Below are 20,759 nucleotides of genomic sequence, written 5' to 3' on the forward strand. Positions count from 1 at the left end.
GCTTAGTTTCCGTTGAAGCGATAGACCGCAGGAATTGCGGTCGCTGCTGCAGGCGTGCTTGCTCAAGCCAGCGTTTTGACAGCGTTTGTGTTCGGATTGAGTGTGATCTATTCATGTTTGCTTGTGCGCACTTAGTAGACAGTTTTAGCAGAACATTGCTTACGCTTCGCTCCGCTAACATTTCACGCACACCGCTGGCTGCATCAACTGCGTTGATGTCGCTTGTTTGACAAGAACGTCTTTCAGAGACGCCTGGTCACGCGTGTTCAGCGTGGCTGTAAAATGACAAAGCAACCAGTAGAGGCACCCTCACGCTCCGCTCACAGGCTTCGCAGTGGAGCGTGGGCAGCGTTCTTCGTTCTGCTGCCGATGTGAGCGTTGTGAGCACGCAGCATTAGCGTTCCCGCTAGCGTACGGCCGAGTGGCTGTGCCGAAATCGGTAGGATACGATGGTCTGAGCGGAGTGGACCATGACCGCTCTGCTAAAACTGTCTATTGACACCATGCTTTATATCAGTTAGTAAGTGAATGTGTCCAAAATTACACAGCCGATAAAACTGTTATCCTTACTCCGTATAGCTCGCTACTAATTTGCTATCGCAATTGATGCTTCGCCTTTCGGGCGAAACTGCGTCATTTTTTTTTTTTTTTTTGAGAACGGGAGGCAGAAAGCAGCCAATCGGCAAGCGGTGAACCATTCCGTAGCAGGAGCCGCCGTTTGGAGCCAAAAAATTCGTTCCAAAGCCGGTCTCGTAGCGAGCAAATTATCGCTCGAGCTTCACTTCTCTCGTCGCGTTCTGCTCCTAGCAGACGACATGCGCGTGATCAAAATGATTGACAGGAGTGTGCCGTCATTTTTGCGTTACCAAAAATGACAAACTCAACGTCCGGGGAGTTCACCACTTGCCGATTGGCTGCTCTCTCCCTCCCGTTGTCACAAATTTTACTTACTGGCACTTTGTGACGTTGCAGCAACTGAACAGAACGAAGAGCGCAAAACGAACAAAGATCTCCGATCTCGTCCCAGTTGCTTGGTCGGGTTTTCTTTACGGTAACGCCTCATCATAATTCGTTTGACGTCGATGACATTCTGCTCACTGAAGCCCTGCAAAAAGAGTTCAGCCTCAGTCAGCTTCGGCAAATCATCATCTGACACAAATCAAATGAAACAAGATTGGGCAGCATTTCATATTGTTTCTGATCATGGAGTTCCAGGAAATCACCGCTTGCCAACTTCGATGCCTTATAACCTGGTCCAAGAGCATCAGTTAGAGATCAACAACAAAAAAATCAGATTGTACGTACTTTTTTTCTTGTTTTGGGGATTGAGCGTCGTGTAAAAGTAGGAAGTTTTGCCTTTGACGTCGAAAGAACTGGAACACATCTGTGGTAGTCCCTCTGTTTTTAAGGCAATGAGGGAGTCTTGCGAAGGAACTAGATACAAGGATATATGGAGTTTTCACCAGCAACGCCAGCCACCCACCACGGTGCCCAACAAGGGGACGCCGGAGGACTTGTAACAAACATATCTGGCGGACTCCAATTGTAGGTTATTGCTATAACAAAATATGTGTAACCAAGGTTGGTTGCACCACACAGGGTTAACCCTTGCCACCTGGAAACTCGGAAGTGAGACAAAGTGAATAGAAGACAGGAAACATAAAAAGTGGCAGAGAAAGAAAAGGGTCCGGAAGAAGGACACGAAAAATCGACTGCCCATTTCTCCCGGGTGAGCCAGTCCGGGGGTTGCCATCTACGTGAAACTGAGGCGAGTGCCTCCGTCGAGGAGATATCAAGGTCTAAACACCCGAAATCGGCTCAGCCCCCCAGATCCCTTTGTCCCCAGACACGGCTAAGCCGCTCACGGTTACACGCGGTAGGATCCAACTGCCATGTGCGCGGGTCCGTGGTGTCATGACACACCAAACGCCTGCTCACGTAGACGCCCCTGCCGGGCTGGATCACTGGGTGGCGCTCTTCATTGAACCTCTTCGAAGCCGCCTTAGATCACTCGATATGTTCCACTGGGTATGTGCCACTTATCATAATAATCACTATGACATATAAAACGTATCACCAATTACGCACCCATCATGAGGTACATTGCTTATCGCATTAACGTTGCCAAATATCCCCAAAGGATAGATGCGCCGCCAATTTCGACGTGAAACGTCTCTTGAAATCATTCAGAGGGGGTCATTGCCTAAAAACGCATGTAATGAAAACGTGTTATAGCATTATTACTTATATATTTGCAAACGCTCTACCCACACGTTATGTACAGGAAAGGAGCCCTTGTTTGATTATTCGTGTGTCGCGCGAACAGATGGCACCATTGTTAGAAATTGAAATAAATTCTGTAGTTTTACGTGCATTAACCATGACATGATTATGAGGCATGCCGTAATGGGGGACTCAGGATTATGTTGACCACCTTGGTTTTTTTTAACGTGCACTCAATGTACGGTACACGGAAGTTTTTGCATTTCGCCGCCATCGAAATGCTGCCGCCGCACCAGGAATTTTATCCAGGTAAGCGAAGGTTGCAGCAACTCACTTAATGGCGAGCAACATAGATCGTGACTTTCTACGCACGCAGAGAGGCCTATTTATATCTAATCTGTAGTAGTAGTAGTAGTAATAGTAGTAGTAGTAGTAGTAGTAGCAGTAGTAGTAGAAGATTGGTAGAAACCCTTAGTGCCTGGGCTCCATTGGCCTTGCTGAAGTAGTTTCCTCTGCACCCCGATTTCCTCTGCACCTCTGCACCCCGAAGTCGACTTGCTGAAGGAGTTTCGTTTGCACCCCAGGTCCGAGCTGGTGAGCGGTACCTCCCACTGCCCCGCTAATGTTTGTGGTAGTCTGAATAGCTAACTCTATCATCATTCTTTCACATGTCCACGAAATGTGGGATAGGGTTGGTCCGCCTCCACATCACGGGCATCTATAGTCGGGTACAACTTAACAAGGCAGGAGGCCCTGGCCAGATGACCGAAGCGCGACAGCCGATTGCCTCAGCGACTACAGAAATTGTCCCGCAGACGCGACTCGGCGCAGCTCAAAGCGCGGGCTGCCATGTTCTCCGTCCGCCGGGTCACCGGCCGTCGGGGTCATGACGTCTGTCTAGAATGCTCGCCCATTGGTGGAAGCTCATGTGCATCCGCTTTTGAGGTGCCAATGCCGCTGCCTTCTAAAGTTGGACCAGACTATAGCTAGATGTTGTGTAGGGGAGATTGCGTGAAGTTTTAAGAGATGCGTATAAACATCGGTCTGGATTTTTTTAGGCTTGTGGCCTCTTCTCCCTTTAAGGATTTTTGTAGGGAGGCGTATTTTTATCGTGTCAAACGCTGGTGTTACATCATTTCGCGTGGGTGTTGTGGTATAGGCAAGGAGTGTGAGCAGGGCTGTTCCGCTCGGTTGCAAAGATCACGAGCTAGGGCATCAGCCTATTCGTTGCCTCCGAGGCCCGAGTGTCCTGGGCACCATATTATAGTGTGGCAATGTTGCAAGTTAGGACCTAGCGATCTAAGGGCAGTTGACGGTAAACGGCCTTTCATAAATAAGCGGCATGCCTCTTGAGAGTCACTATGGATTTCTGGCCTAATTTAAGGCACTTCTCCTGTCTCTGTGCGAATCAATGTTCTCACTTGGCATAGCGGGTGCCCACACACGGCATTCTTGTTTTGTTTATGGGAAATTATGCTTTTATTGAGTTGGGTGTACAAGTAGCGTCCGCAGGAGCACTGCGCTGCGAATTCTCGACCCTGGCTTAAGCGCCTTGCAATGTTGCTTTTCACACTGGTGCTTTTGTTACGCACCGGAAAGATTTTCAGGAATATGGTGACACTGCCGCAAAAGTCTTTTCCAGACGATACCAGGGACTGATGAAATATTTTCTTTTGTGCACAAGGGGTACTTGAAGGAGCACGTCTCCTTAGGTAAATAAAATTTCACGATGCAAGGCACTATACTCCTGGCAAAGGAAGCAATCTTTATATGAGTGAATGCTTTGGTGGCCCTAATTCACTTTCATTTGTCCACAAGAGTAAGGAACAGAGGACAGTGTAACGCACACTATATGGCAACGAATAAATACAAAAACTTGAAATAATAAAATTGAAAATACTAAATTTTATTAAAACCCATCTTTCGTCCTGTGGTAACGACCCACATGATGAGAAATGGCCTAAATTTGTTGAATTTACATCCTTTATTTGACGAATGCAGTAGTTCCTAGGGCAGCAATTTCTGAAAGAAAGAGAAAACATACAAAAACAATTTATTGGTTGTTTTCCTCTAGTCTTGACACACATCACACTCCATCTCTAAACTGTTATGAACAATAGAACGAAACATTCAGTAGTCGCGTCGTTTCATTCAGCCATTCATGCAGACGCGAATGCGATTATTGATGTATCGTTTACTTCATTGGGAGTTGCAGAAAGAATTATTATAAAGTCCTGAAATTGTGAGATCGCCTCCTATTTCCCCATTCCTAGCTTCAATTCTTAAGGGAGGTAGCCGACAAGTTCGTAACACATCTCCACACCCATTAGGCTAAGTAAAGCTTTTCCAATATTTGGCAACATTTGTCTATTTCGTTTCATGATCAAAGACTATTATATTGATATCATGTACTCACACTTCTTCTTGCGGAGGAGGGTGGTGTAGTCGAAGGGAGAGCCAAGACCGTAGCCGTAGTTCAGACCGTAGCCGAGGAGACCGTGGCCATAACCGTAGCTTCCAACACCGTAGCCGAGGCTGCCAACACCATAGCCGTAGGCTGGGGCGGCGTGGTAGGCACCGACGACTGGGGCAGCGTGGGCGACAGTGGTGGTGGCGACAGCTGGGGCAGCATGGACGGCAGTGGCGTAGGTGGCAACTGGGGCGTGAGCCACAGTGGCGACAGCTGGAGCAGCAGCATAGGTGGCAACTGGGGCGTGAGCCACAGTGGTGACAGCTGGAGCAGCAGCGTAAGTGGCGACTGGAGCGGCGTGGGCAACAGTGGTGACGGCTGGAGCAGCGGCGTAGGTGGCAACTGGAGCGGCGTGGGCAACAGTGGCGACGCGGGTCACGGCTGGAGCAGCAGCGTAGGTAGCGACTGGGGCAGCGTGGTAGGTGGCAACTGGAGCAGCCTGGTAGGTGGCAACGCGGGTCACGGCTGGAGCAGCGGCGTAAGTGGCGACAGCTGGAGCAGCGGCGTAGGTGGCAACTGGAGCAGCGTGGGTAACAGTGGCGACGCGGGTCACGGCTGGAGCAGCGGCGTAAGTGGCGACAGCTGGAGCAGCGGCGTAGGTAGCAACTGGAGCAGCATGGGCAACAGTGGCGACGCGGGTCACGGCTGGAGCAGCGGCGTAGGTGGCGACAGCTGGAGCAGCGGCATAGGTGGCAACTGGAGCGGCGTGGGCAACAGTGGCGACTGGGGCAGCGTGAGCGACGGTAGTCACAGCTGGGGCAGCGTGGTAGGTGGAGACAGTACGGGAAACAGCTGGAGCAGCGACGGCGTAGCTGGCAGATGGGGCGTAGGTGTAGCCGAGACCGAGACCGGAGTAGCCAACGCCGTGGGAAAGACCGTAGGAGCTCAGGCCATAGCCAAGGCCATAGCCGGAGCCGAGGCCATAGCCGGAGCCGAGGCCATAGCCGGAGCCGAGGCCATAGCCGAGGCCGTAGCCGAGGCCGTAGCCACCGACGTGGCCAGCGATGGCGCTGGTGGCGAGAGCCAGGACAATGCAGGCACGGATCTAGAATTAAGATGGAAGGCCACCTTGAAGTGAATTGATGGGAACGCGGAGAACTTTCTCGTTCACCATTCCCTTGTGAACATATCGTGAAGCGGGGTATCAAAAGAGCTGTGTGATAAGATTTTGGGGCATGCATACTACGGATCCCGAGGGGATGAAAAGTATTCCGGAAGCAAGGAATAATGTTTTTCTTATAATGAAGATGTAGCTTTTAGTTTAGAACACTGAATGAGTCATTGAATTTAATTTTGGCAACTTGTAGTCGTCCAGTTTTATCTATCACATAGTTACTTGAACTAGATAAGCACGAAGTTCCTGTAGTTATGAGCAATTAACATCAATTTTATATGCGTTATAAAATTGGTAGAACCTGCACTGACTCCTTGTTCGCAGTAACATGCTTCTGACTGCTTGTTCTATTTCCTTCCGTAGTATAATAACGACTCTCTCTGTTTTTATTATTTTTAAAGCTTTATCATCTCACCAGTAAAGAAGGTTTCATAGAGGCTCTCTGCTATCTCTGCAAGCATAGCAGCCTTGTCTAATGAAAAAAGCATGTATTTGCATTCTTGTGCACAAAATAAGCTCGTAGTTATCTGTTTTATGAACGCCTCCCCAGTTGATTTTAATGTTGCCGTGGAAATGGAGCAGGCGAAAAAAAAAAACTGCGTGGTAAACCCTCATATTCTTAAGCCCCCTTGAGATACTGGAGAAAAGTTCTCACCATGGTTCCTTTCAGTGGCTGACGGTCCAACTACTGCCATCTCTGCCTCTGCAGCCCCGTTTTATACCAGTCTCGATGGCGGCGTTCTGCTATTTGCCTGTGAAGTAAAAAAAGAAGATAAATAATCCTGCGAAGTAAAAAACAGAAGATAAATAATTCGATGTAAGTGTCTTTTCCGCATATTATACGAAACTCTCTAACATGCGCCAGTCGTTCCTTGTAATACACCGTGCCTCTGTTGCCCCTAGAAGAGGGAGAGGATCGGAATTGTAGCTTACGGTTTGCTACACAGGATCGAAGCGACACCCTGACCTTGACACGTGCACCTTATCCATGGCGTTTATCTTCACCCTCCTTACGCCATCAACACTGTTTATAGAATAACTAAAACGATTTTTCAAAAAGAAAAAAAAAGAAGGAAATATGCGTGACGGCGAGGGTTACATTTTGCCTAAGAGGCGTAGCAAACTGGTTTCAGTTAGCTCACACTGATGTCAGGTGAGGTAGCACAAGCGCTACCAGGTTTGTTACCTAACCTTCAAGTTTTCAGTCCTTTCCTGTTCATTACGAATTTCTGTGGCAAGATGCCCGCGGTGAAGTATCGCGTTGAGAGGAAATCGATGAGAGAAAACTGTCACGTATGGCACAGTTGCCCGAAGCCTCGTCGCAAGCTCAATCGAGAGCGTCCTCGGCCTAAGAAGTGTTGGGGAGGCACGTGTTATCAGCTGGTTTCTTATTGGGATGCACGCCTGTTAATGCTGGCGTATAGGACTCGTATCACTTTGATTATTTTCTTTTTGTTTTTTCTTCACTCCTTCGCCGGCTCTTGCTGAGTGGCAAAGCTTTCTAATATTCATCACCATTCGCGTAAGGGATCCCTGAACGCGACATTCAAATTTGAACGGCTACTTTTCAAGTGAGAGCCGTAACGCTATCACCCTGTCGATTCAAATCTCTGGGCTGGTAGAGACGTCTCCGAAAAGGTCGCCGAATGTCCTTGCCTGCACGAAGAGAAAGATCCCGAGCGAGTGCATCGCCAGTTTGTGGCGCGGTAATTACGTGCGCCGACTACTGGTAGTTAACGTACAAATGTTGTCAATTGGGAGACGCACGATTGCCTAAACTGCCATGTTATTGCTCGTTAAACGTTTTTCTTTTCTTCGCAGGGAACGTCGTTAACATTAGGGCTAAGCTGTCCCCTGCATTTTACTTTTGCAATGTGAAATCATTGCTGTTCTAAATCAAACAGAGCTATAATAAAGAGTGTTCTTTTCATTCACAACCTGCGTTTCTTTAAGGCATCAAGGAGTGCTGCCTGTCTATGATACAGCTAAAGAGGACGAAGCAATATTTTTGTGAACAAAGTTGTGAGGAGAGAAATTGGCCGATCATGCTTGCTTGTTGTTATCATAAAGCAACACAGCTTTATGGCATCAAGCAAGGTTGCCTGTTTATTGTACAGCTAAGGAGGAGAAAGCAGATCTTTTGGTAAACTTCACTTGTAAGCAAAGAAATAGGCCGCTCATGCTTGTTTGTTCGAATGTGCATTAGGTTTTCGTTCTAGCACAATGTAACGGAAAAAGAAAATATATTGGAGCAGACATACCTGCACTTGAACAAACAGTCACAGGGCTGCAGCCTTGCGCTCTAACTACCTCGTTGCCGCCCTTTTGATTAGTTTCGTGATATTTACAGCAATGTTCAAATGATACTTCCAAGAATTATAAATGCCTCGTGTTCGCTTTAATGATGTACGTCCCTTATCTGGGAAATTATTTGACTACAATGTATCGTTCACAAAGTTCGGCGTTTTATTCCGACAGACGTGTTATCCACAATTTGGAAAAATTCGTTCGTGAAAATTAACTAAATGGTTTCCTTATATCTCTCTTTCTACGAACGAATACGTCAACATATTGAATTTGAATCAAATATGGAGGATATACGCTCTGGTTTGAACATTTAGAGCACAGTCCCGATGCATAATTTGTTAAAGCCCATACAAATATTAAGTGACATTTCTTAAACCAATAAATTAAGGTTTGTTGATTTCAGGGTGCACACGCACTAACTGCAAAAGAGGACAAAAATCCCCCCATGTACGTAGGAAAATATTCATTCAAATTTTGTCAGCATGTAATTGAAGAAGAACGTTTTCGTAGAAGGATAAAGCACCATATTATGCAAACTCGTATGTACCCTTTGTCGAGGCCGGAGACACATGGTAAGTACACGCTTGAAGAACTGACTATTAAAAATATGAAGAATCAAGTGATAGTCATAGGCCCGAATAATAGACTCAAAAACAGGGTCTGACAAAAACAATTGTGTGATATCACTCAGCTGGTAAAATATGTAGCAGGATGACCAGCGAGGACTGTCGTAGATATAGAATGACTGCTCTCGTCATAAAAGCAGCAACAATAAAGTATTAGCTGAGTATAGAACCGCATGAATTGTAGCATAGCCTAACTATCAACTTGAAAAGTATTATCGCCTCATAGCTTAATAATTATAGTATTGAAGCTCTGGATGTAGCAGCTAGTACAGCAAAACCCGCGTAATACGTAGGACACGACTCTGATAACGCATTGCGTGCCTCAGCATCATCAAAAATTAAAAGCTGGTGCTAGACATAAGGCTTAGCTTTGCGCAATGGCTGATGTTTACTCCCATCACTAGCCCATAATGCAGAGTTTTGCAAAGCCGCTGTTGCATAAATAGCCATTATTACTCACTCAATTGGCATACTTTGCGCAAGAAAACAGATAATGCAGAGTGGTATATCGTCGTTGCACATCGACAAGCATCCACAATCTACACTGTACTGTGTCGCAAAATTTGAAGTTCCCGGAAAATGTATTCGCTCCATCTCTCCGAGGGCTTGGTAAACTAGCATGGCTTGTGTCTCCCGCTTACAAGTAGATGCAACTACTTACATGACGCGTCTGATGTCTCATAGAACGAAGCGTACTTAGGCAGGTATACCTGAGACTTGTGGCTCGTGCTAAGCAAGCTTTTTCGTTTTACTCTACATTTCATTAGGGAAGCGTGGGCCATTTCAAAGCACTAGCGGCCAGGGAGGGGAAATGGAAGAAACTGGAATGCTCTCGTTATGATCAGAAACAATTACAGCGAAGCTGTATATAGCTAGGCTTTAATGCATTTTTCAATTGCGTAAGCAAAAACTCCTGTCCCGAATATGATGTAAGATCGATTCATTCTAGAGAGAGAGAGAAGAACTTTATTTATTTCCGGCAGATTGCTGGGCTGGGTTCCCACCTAGGAGCCAGCGGAGAGACCGTGTCTCCCGGCAGCTTCCTCGGCCTGCTGGATAGCCCACAGTTGCTGGTCCAGGCCTGAACTGATCAGCGCAGTCCCCCAACGCGCCCGATGGCCCTCATTGGAGGCCGCGACCCCAGTATTGCTGATTAATGCTGGACATGCCCTTAAGATGTGATCTAGTGTGGCTCTGGTGTTACAATACTGGCATAGATTGGTTGTATATAATTCGGGGTATATATGGTTCATGATGACATGGTTCGTGTATGTTCGTGTTTGTAAGCAAAAATCTTATACGACTCATCACTTGGATATGCATCTTGAGTAAATTAGTTATCAATAGGCACCATTTTCAAGAGCAGTAGACTCTCTGGTAGATAATAAAGGTTTCTCAAAGATTTACCACTGTGCGGCCGCGTCCGCCATGTCTAAGTGCACAGCGCCGTCTCTTTGTCGTCGTTCCAAGCTCTTGCATGACTAGTTTCCTTCGGCTCCCCGGGGCAGCGGCACCGTCGTGCGTGGTCGGCAAGACAAGCGGCCGTTCTCCATTTTGAATTTCCCTTCTCTCGTCCGTAATGGGGAGGCCGCGTATAGTGCGCATTGCCGAGGAGCAGTGCGCCTACGAAGCGCGACGGCGGCAACAGATGCGAGAATGCAATCGGCGGCGGCGGGCGACAAACACCAATGAAGATCATTCCCGAGAGGCCAGTCGCAAGCGGCTTGCTATGCAAGACAACGCAAGTCGTGTGCTCTGCGTCATGTGCTAAACAGCTTCGCTGGTCGTACACCTTCACAGAGTGGAATGGCTCATGATTTTTTTTTTGCTATGTTACGCTACGCACACATAAAACAGTGTTAGATCAGCGGGAAGGAAGAATCGATCATCTCGGTAAGTCAATTGGTGTTGGCGTGGGAAAACCGGAAACGTGTGCGTGCATATTGCCTAATACTTAAAGGGTCAGGCTGCAGCCCTTTACAGACTGACGTTCAATTTTGTCATCGTAAATATGAATCCTGATGAGGCCAGGAACAATGCGAGGAAGGAACCTACCGATTTACCGCGAAGTTCGTGATATAAGATAAGCCAAAGAATGTTTCGCCTAAAAAGTAGAAATTTCGATCTTAGCCGCTGCCTAATGCACGTGAGAACGGCTTCTGCTGCTCTTATTTGAGCCGCGGCCGCTCTCGACCACAGCAGCAGCGTTTCTGCGGCGTTCTAGCGAAGCCGCGTTTGAGCGTCGGCGTTGCCTAGGAGTTCCCAGTGGCCGTATAGCGTAAAACTATTCCAATCCTTGTTTTTATATCCTGACGTCAAATTTCCGTAACCACCAACGCGTGCATGCGGCGGTGACCTACATCGTTGTTCCAACAGCCCAACTAAATGCTTCACTGATTGGTTTAAGGTCCATTTTGTTCGCTTTGATAGCAAATACCATTTACTGCCTTGACAGGTTCCTTGCATCTTATTGGCTGCCAAGTATCGAGGAGCAAACACAAGTGGAGAGGGTCTCGATAGGTCTGAGCTAGCGCAGTGAAAGTAGGTAACCGGATGAGGAGGGCGGCGTCGGCGTGTGGAATTAGGCTGCTTCCCCTTGCTTAGTTTCTGGCGGCTGGTCAAAAATGGTAGTAAAAATGCTGCTAAAACGGACCCTCAGCGAAGAAAAGTTGGTACAGTGGTGTCGTATAGGCGCTAAAAGGGCTCAACAACGTTGCACTGCCATGCAAAAGTTTTTATATTACGCAGAGAAATGCAATCTTCCCGGTAGCTCCAAGAAGCCTATGACCTCCGTCTATTAAAAAAGAATTTATTTTGTCTTGCATATTATTGGGCAGCTTTATTGCGTACACGTCGCTTTCGCGTGGTGAGTTGCCGTGGTTCAGTGAGGTCGCCTGACAGACCGGGGCAGTGGGTGCAGCCCGAAAAAGTTTGACCAATAGCGGAGGGCTGATTGTGAAAAAGGCGTCGAATCGCAAATAATGATTTTTCGTTTGTTCAGCCTAATCATGCATGATGAATGTGCTCACGTCATATTAGATGCGAGGTGACGTCGCGTGAAAAACAGGCGAAGTGGGGTGGCCCGAATTGTTTTCGACCCATAGTTTACGGCTACAAGAATGAATGGTATAGAAGCAGATAGGAATAGTTTTAGATTATAGCAGGAGTTTTTCCTGCCAGCATTCTTATATTTCCTCACTAACACTTGGCAGCCTCTAAGCAAATTGAGGCGTCCAGGTTATGGATAGATGCCCTTTGCTATGGGTAAAAGGCAATAAAAGCAACAGGTGCCCGTGGCTTCTGTTCTTTATGGAAATACTCGAGGCGGAACTGTCTCGATCGTTTATTTGCATAGGTTCATTGGTTTTTGTGTCGAAAATTAGCTATATTGCGCTCGTATTGTGTCTTATTCTGTAGGTTTTTACTTACGCGCTGGGAGTCGTCATGGCGTAAGTACCTGAAGTGCCAGGTCGGATAGCGAAACCTCATTGCTGTAGAAGTTTCTCTGTAAGTCTAAGTCGGTGAACCCTAAGCTTCTAATTTGCCAAATGCTTCAGAACTGCCCGTTTTCCATGGCGACCGTATAAAAATGTATTTCGCATACCACGAACATACCACTTCCTCTAACCCAATTTTTACGGCGACCACTGGCACCATGATGTCCTTCAGCGTGGCTGGTGGAATCCCTAACCGGATCTAAGAGTGCACCGTAGTCGCAGCACGCAGTCGGGAAATAACCGCTAACAGGAAAAAGATAGAAATAAGCAACAAGGCTACTTCTATTTCAGCTCCGGAAGCGCTTCGACAGCAGTTAACGTGTTATCCAAAGCCCACGCCCTCCGACACAATGCATGACACACTCCTCCACTATTAGAGTCGGTCACCCAGATTATAGAAAGTTCTATTGTTATGTTCTAAATTTCCCCTATTTTCGCACTTAATCAGGTGTAATAATTGTCATTCAAGGCAAACACAGTTTTACGGCAGAATTAACTTATAAAGCCTTAGGTCGAATTGACTGAACAATCATTCGTGGTATCGTTCTGGAGCCTACCATGTTGGGAGCTTATTGGGATGTCTCCAGTGCAGGTAGCAAACAAGGCGTGCGTCTGCCTTTCCTCTCTTTTGTTTCTCTCTGTATTTTCTGAGCTTCTAGTGTCCTACTGACAACTACTATATTTTGAAAAGGAGGTGCGAACTTTTGCTGGCTGTGCCGATGTATGGGTGCCATATGTTTACAATTTTCCAGCCGCGGAATTGTCCACAAGGTTGTTAATCAGAATTTGTTTGTTTGGTGAAGCCTAATTGAATTATACTGGTGTCATTTACTGCGATATTCATAAGTACCGAAACTTTCCAATACATTGTCCGCTTAGAACTCGTACTTTGTACGACAGTGGAATTTAGGAGAGATGGGTTCTGTCCGCGCCTCAATTTCCTCCGTGATAATCAGCTAAATGTGTCAAGGAACAAACTGTGTGCGTGAGACAGCCGGGTGACGGGGAGTGGCTGGCGCGAAGTGTCTCCAAAAACCACTAAAATCCATCCTTGCAATTATTTCCTGCGTTACAAGGTGAGTTTATATTGCTACGGAACAGTATTTGCCTTGACGAAGAGGCGAGCAGTGTGAAGACGACGACGAAGATTAGAGGCTACTGCGGGCTGTGGCTTCTTGGCCAAGTGCGGCGCATTTCTTTGTAAATATACGTGTATATAGCTTTTCGTCTGCGTCTTCCTACGTAACATATCTGGTGGAGGTGGACGTTCCCTGTACCTCGTCACGGAGCTTCGCAGTGGACGGTACGTCGAGTGTTCCGTCATGGCTCCCGCCGACGACAGCTCGACTCAGCCGGCTCCGACACCTGCTGCCACTTCGACGACCTACATCGCTCTCCCCGCTTCCCGCGATCCTGGCGTATTCTCGGCCAAAGATGGGGAAGACGTCGACGACTGGATCAGCCTGTACGAACACGTCAGCCGCAATAACCGGTGGGACCCTACTATCATGCTCGCCAACGCACTCTTTTACCTCGGTGGCACACCTCGAGTTTGGTTTCGGACACACGAAGAGGAGATCACCAGTTGGGATTCGCTTAAGCAAAAGCTCCGAGACTTGTTCGGCAACCCCTACGGTCACCAACTTGCCGCGCAGAGGGCGTTATCCGGCCGTGTGCAGACGTCCACAGAGGCCCTACGTCACATACATCCAAGACGTCTTGGCTCTGTGCCGCAAAGTTGACGCACACATGACTGAGCCAGACAAGGTTTCCCACATCCTCAAAGGCATTGCCGATGACGCCTTCAACTTGCTCGTATTCAACAACGTGGCGACGGTGGATGCAGTTATAAAAGAGTGTCGCCGCCTGGAACTCGCTAAAAGCCGACGTATCGACCAGCAGTTTGCCCGTCTGCCCAACACCCCAGCGACATCTTCCTGTGCCGACGCTCCTCGTCCCAACAACACTGGTGATGTTACCAGGATCGTCCGGCGTGAGATTGAGGCCTCCTATCCGGCTGCCTTCGACTCCAGCTCCTCCAACGCAGTTGCAGTCACGGTTTCCCTGATCCAGGCAGTTGTCCGCCAGGAGTTCGCGAACATGGGTCTTCACACCGTCTGCTCGGCCCATCGCCCTGATACCCATCCGGCTTCTTCGATTACGTCCCGTCCCACATCTTATTACCCACCACGTTTCCGCAACCCATCTGAATGGCGCACTGCTGACGACAAGCCCATTTGTTTTCACTGCCGTAGAATCGGGCACATTTCTCGCCACTGTCGCAGTCGTTGGAGTTCCCCGACCCGGTCTACTTATACTGCCTACTCTCGCCCAGGTGGCCCTTCTCGGCCCTATGCCGCTCGCTCCGATAATGCCGCCACTGATTCTCCTGCGCCGAACCGCCCCTATTCTCGTTCGCCTTCGCCCCAACGACGACAATCTCGCTCTCCTCAGCCCCGTCGCTCCTATTCGCCGACTCCCTTCGGACGCCGCTCCCAGCCGGAAAACTAGACGATGCAGCGCCTCGAGGTGACGCTGCATTGCTCCCTACGCCGCCATATCCTCTACTGACGTTGCCCAGTCATCTGAACCTTCTTGAAGTGCAAGTCGACGGTGTTTCTGTATCTGCTCTTATAGACACTGGGGCGCATGTATCCGTAATGAGTGCTGACCTTCGTAACCGGCTGAAGAAGATACTCACACCCCCCATGACGCCTGTTGTCCGTGTCGCCGATGGCGGAACAGCCCCCGTAATTGGTATGTGTGCCGCCCGCGTCTCCTTCGCCGATCGCTCCACTATCGTGCTATTCACAGTCATCGCCCACTGTCCCCACGACATCATCCTCGGCTTGGACTTCCTCTCCGCGCATTCTGCTCTCATCGACTGTTCCGCCAGTACTCTCCGCCTTGACCTGCCTGTTCTGGATCCCTCTGAACCACACCCTAGTCGCCCCAGTTCCGTCGACTTCGTTCACTTGCCACCTTCGGCACTGACCTACGTTGACTTAGTGTCATCCCCACCAGTGCCCGACGGTCACTACATCGCGGCTCCCATGCAAGAAGTCCTGCTTACACACGGGATAACAGTGCCTCATACAGTTTTATCTGTTACGGCGAATTGCGTCTGCCTGCCAGTGGTCAATTTTGGCTTGACGGCACAAGTGCTGCCACGCGGGATGTCTCTGGCCCAGCTTTGCTCATTCGAGGATCACTCAGTAGCATCTATTGCAGTAGACGACAATTCAGCCGATCCTCCTCTACCATCGCAGTCGGCAACTTGTGCCATTGCCGACTTACAGAAAATGATTGCGCCCGACATGCCGTCCGAGCACGCTCGTGAGCTCTACCGCGTTTTGTTATCCTGCCACGATATTTTTTACTTTAACGATCGTCCCTTGGCCCAAACTACAGCTGTTAAACATCGCATTAATACCGGCGATGCCCCTCCTATTCATCGCCGCCCGTATCGAGTGTCCCCGGCTGAGCGTGAAGTTATTCACGCTGAAGTTCGTAAAATGCTTGCCAAGAACATTATTGAACCGTCGTGTAGTCCATGGGCGTCACCTGTTGTACTGGTAAAAAAGAAGGATGGCTCATGGCGCTTTTGCGTGGATTATCGGCACCTGAACAGGGTTACCAAAAAGGACGTGTATCCCCTACCTCGGATTGATGACGCCCTTGACTGCCTCCACGGTGCTCGCTATTTCTCCTCTATTGACCTTCGCTCCGGCTACTGGCAGATTGCCGTGGACGATCTAGACCGCGAGAAGACTGCTTTTGTAATACCCGACGGTCTTTATCAATTCAAAGTGATGCCTTTCGGTCTATGTAATGCTCCTGCCACTTTTGAACGCATGATGGACTCCCTTCTTCATGGCTTCAAATGGTCCACGTGCCTGTGCTACTTAGACGACGTTATAGTATTCTCCCCAACGTTCGCTACACACTTGGAGCGCCTCTCAGCAGTCCTGGACGTTTTTCGTCGAGCCGGTCTACAACTCAACGCATCGGAGTGCCAATTCGGCCGTCGCCAGATTACTGTCCTTGGACATCTCGTTGACGCGCACGGAGTGCAACCGGACCCAGGCAAGATCCATGCTGTTACGCACTTCCCTGTTCCGAAGTGTGTCAAAGATGTGCGGAGCTTCGTCGGCCTGTGTTCGTACTTCCGCCGTTTCGTGAAAAATTTCGCGGCAATAGCACGACCACTAACAGAGCTTTTGAAAAAAGACACCCCTTTCCAGTGGGGCGATAACGAGGCCTCTGCGTTCTCGCATCTAATCGACCTCCTCACAACGCCTCCCGTTCTGGCCCACTTCGATCCTTCTGCGCCTACCGAAGTCCGTACTGATGCCAGTGGCCACGGAATTGGCGCGGTACTGGCACAACGCCAGCGCGGCAGCGACCGTGTTATCGCTTACGCCAGCAGGCTCCTTTCACCCTCCGAGCGCAACTATTCCATCACTGAGCGTGAGTGTCTGGCCCTAGTTTGGGCGGTTGCGAAGTTCCGTCCATACTTATATGGCAGGCCCTTTTCCGTTGTCACAGACCACCACGCGCTTTGCTGGTTATGCTCACTGAAAGATCCTACAGGAAGACTTGGTCGCTGGGCCTTACGCCTCCAAGAATATTCGTATACTGTTACCTACAAATCCGGCCGACTACACAAGGATGCTGACTGCCTGTCTCGCTACCCGGTAGACGAGCCTGACGACGCCGACACTAGTAACGCCAACGGTATTTTCTCTGTGTCTGACTTCGCTAACATCGCCGATGAGCAGTACCGGGACCTATCGCTGCGAGCACTCATCGAGCGTCTGCGCTCTACACCTACCGACGCCTCCGTTCGCCGATATGTCCTCCACGGCGGCATTCTGTACCGAAGGAACTTCGTCCCTGATGGATCTGATCTTCTTGTCGTGCCAAAACATATACGACGGACTGTGCTCTTTGAGATGCATGACGCACCCACTGCAGGCCATCTTGGGGTAACCCGCACGTACGACCGCGTCCTGGCGTCACTTCTATTGGCCTGGTCTCGCTCGCTCCGTCCGACGCTATGTTGCTGCCTGTGATCCCTGCCAGCGTCGGAAAACACCTCAGGTGCTACCTGCTGGTCATCTCCAGCCGATCACCGTCCCTGTGGAACCGTTCTTTCGTGTTGGATTAGACGTCCTCGGCCCCTTTCCCACGTCATCTTCGGGGAACAAATGGGTAGCCGTCGCAACTGATTACGCCACCCGATACGCTATCACGCGGGCTCTCCCTACCAGTTGCGCCACTGACGTCGCGGACTTTCTCTTGCGTGACATTATCTTGGTTCATGGCGCCCCGCGACAGCTGCTTACTGACCGTGGTCGCAACTTCCTGTCGAAAGTTATCGCCGACATTGTGCGTTCCTGCTCCACTCAACACAAGCTGACTACCTCATACCATCCTCAAACGAATGGCCTGACGGAGCGGTTAAACCGTACCCTTACCGATATGCTGTCCAAGTACGTTTCCAAGGACCACCGCGACTGGGACATTGCCCTTCCTTACGTCACATTTGCGTACAATTCTTCCCGGCACGACACCGCCGGAATTTCTCAATTTTATTTACTGTACGGTCGCGAACCGACCTTGCCCCTTGATACGGCACTTCCTCCTGCTGCGATCTCAACAAGCGAGTATGCACGCGACGCCATCGCCCTCGCCGACCATGCACGCCAGCTTGCCCGTGCTCGACTGACGGCCTCGCAAACCACTCAGCAGCGTCAGTACAACGCCCGCCACCGTGACGTGCAGTTTTCGCCTGGTGCGCTCGTGCTCCTGTGGTCACCCTCTCGTCACATCGGGCTTTCAGAGAAGCTCCTTTCGCGATACACTGGGCCCTACCGCGTGCTGCGCCAGGTGACGCCTGTGACGTATGAAATTGAACCTGTGAGTTCGACCTCGCCGTCTACTCTGGCATCTAGTGATGTCGTGCACGTCAGTAGGCTCAAGGCCTACTACACTGCTTCAGAGTCCGGCCTTTAATCGCTCCGGGACGGCGCTTTTGCCGCCGGGGGTAGTGCTACGGAACAGTATTTGCCTTGACGAAGAGGTGAGCAGTGTGAAGACGACGTCGAAGATTAGAGGCTACTGCGGGCTGTGGCTTCTTGGCCAAGTGCGGCGCATTTCTTTGTAAATATATTTGTATATAGCTTTTCGTCTGCGTCTTCCTACGTAACAATATATTACCAATTGTCCTCTATCCTCTATCATCCAGCTGTTTTGTCGTATGCTTGACGCTATGCCTCATATAACAAGTGGCGCTCCGACGGAGCAAATGCTGGCAGCTTTTGCCGCAATTTGCACAATCACACACAAAAATAACAGCAAGAAAAAATCCGAGGACAGTGAAGCACTTTTTATGAATCGTGAATGCGAAGACATTAAGGTGCAACAGAATGCCGCTGAGTGGTCCTTGGAGTTATAAACTGCTCGCAAGCAAGCGAGCGCGTTGAGACGCTTCTCGCGTTTTCATTTGGCCTTTCCGAGGTGCAATTAGAACGCAAGCGAGAGCTTAAGGGGCCCTTTGGCGCTTTCGCGTCAAAAATCAGAATAAACGATGTTCACATAGGTGTCCAAGTTCATGGTTAGATACTTCGTGTAGACAAGCTAACAGGCAAACTTCTCAATAGATTCGCGACTAAGAATTCAAATGCTCATTTTGAGAAAAAGAAAATTCACTTCCCTTAAAGCGACACAAAAGGCAAATACTCAGTCAAGTTAAATTGATGGATTAGTGTTCGAGTATCTCTAAGGTGTCAATATTATCGCGAACAGAGCCTTAGTAATCGAGAAATTGAGGTAAATGCAGGACACAATTACAGACTCCCCCGGTACATTCAGGTACTTGGCCGATGACGAAGGCACTCCTCATATAAATTCTGTCGGTAACACTCAACCGCCAGTTATAAAAACCGTTCCGTTATTGCGTATTGCTGCGCTGGCTTTGCTGGCTCGCCAACCTCGCACAAACGGCAACGTTAAAAGACAGGCAAACATGAACGTAGCTGATGACCGCGGAAACGGGCTGTCAAAACGCTGTTGTGAGTAAGCCCGAAGGCATCAACGAGCGAATTGACCTTCGTCCCGCTGCTGGCATCAACGAGAACTAAGCCGCGAAAACACAGCGCAGGGAGTACTGTGCTACCGCCGCAGATGGGTTGTGGACTTTACGCGGAACCTCACGGTGACGCTCACGCCATAAATGCGCCTGGAGTGTCCATAGGATTGCTATCGTATAGCGGTGTAAATTCTGTCATTGATTTATTTTATTCAATTAAACTATCTACACCATTCCCAGCCATATTTTTGTGTTTTATTGGGGTAATTGAAGCATATCAAGATAAAAAAGAGAGACATTGTGCGACAATCTGACACTCATTATGTTTTCAATACATTAAAGTAGATAACTGTTTTCATTACGCATATTGGAGCCGCAGGAAATTGTACAGAAGCACACTAATGCGTCATATTTTAACGCTATAGCGTTAAGGGGTGCGCGTCGCAGACTACCCGGCGTCGGCGGCACCGTTAGAGAAATTGGTCGTTAGAGAAAAATCATACCGAACCTAGTCTTGCCAGATGGCACCGGGTGATATAGCCAAAACAGACGAATATTGCGGCCCCGAAGTAGCCAACCCTGCAGTCGGGCATCGGTAGCCTTGATGCCAAAATGTAGCCATCATTTCGGCTAGCGTAAACCGGCAAAAAATTTGCATTGGAAACAAACTGGAATCGTTTTTTTTGTATTTTCAAGTAAAAGTGTTAAATAAAATTGTATATTCCGCCCACTTCCCCATGGCGCGCTCGTTAAATCAGGCTAGGAGCGAGCAGGTGGCCGGCGTCGGCAAAAACCGCACGCAGCATTTCTAGCCAACATGATGATTATGATGATGATAGTATAGTGCTCCTCCCTTCGTAACGGGCGGACGTAGAAATTAGGTCCTAGCGCAAAACCCGGTGAACCGCACCACGCCAATGACGCCTATGTGGAAACAAACAGAAAAAGGATGCGCCAACAGCTGTTCGAACCTACCGCAAATCTTGAAACCCGCTTTTTTACGATTGTGTTATTTACTTATGTTAAATAAACTTTCAAACTTTCAAACTTTCAAACTTTCCTCATCCGAATATCCCACCACATGCGCGTTACCCAACGTACAGGTAGCCCTGCAAATACCAAACCCCACACCCAACGAGTGGAAGGCGTGCTGACTAGCTCGGACGCTCATGACCAGCAACAACTGGTGCGGCAGGCCCTGGAGACAGCAATAGCAGCAGGAACCCTGGACTGAGGGCGCCTCCCAGCACAAGCAGGAAGACATCTGCTTGTTCATTTACTTTTTTTTAATAAATGTTTTTCTTCCTCTTCCTTACGATTACATATGTTGCAGTTGCTGGGAAGCGTGAGAAGCAGTCAGGGATCTTTAAATGCTATAACGTTCCACTCTCAAAGGCGAAGCTTAAGCGACCTCGAAGTTTTTCTTCTC

At 49.0% G+C, this 20,759-nt stretch overlaps 1 protein-coding gene across 1 annotated transcript in view; it reads right to left on the reverse strand.

The window, feature by feature from the left end:
* Positions 1 to 4,078: 4,078 nt before the first annotated feature.
* LOC119445868 (fibroin heavy chain-like) overlaps positions 4,079 to 20,759 on the reverse strand; it is a 23,866-nt gene continuing 7,185 nt past the window's right edge. Inside the window, exons 4-5 of the mRNA XM_049664759.1 lie at positions 4,640 to 5,738; positions 4,079 to 4,245 (exon numbers count right to left, since the gene is read on the reverse strand). Of these exons, the coding sequence (XP_049520716.1) occupies positions 4,244 to 4,245; positions 4,640 to 5,738 (1,101 nt within the window). The 3' untranslated portion in view covers positions 4,079 to 4,243. The remainder of the gene's footprint in view (positions 4,246 to 4,639; positions 5,739 to 20,759) is intronic.

This window comes from Dermacentor silvarum, chromosome 3 (assembly GCF_013339745.2).
Source record: "Dermacentor silvarum isolate Dsil-2018 chromosome 3, BIME_Dsil_1.4, whole genome shotgun sequence".
Taxonomy (NCBI): Eukaryota; Metazoa; Arthropoda; class Arachnida; order Ixodida; family Ixodidae; genus Dermacentor; species Dermacentor silvarum.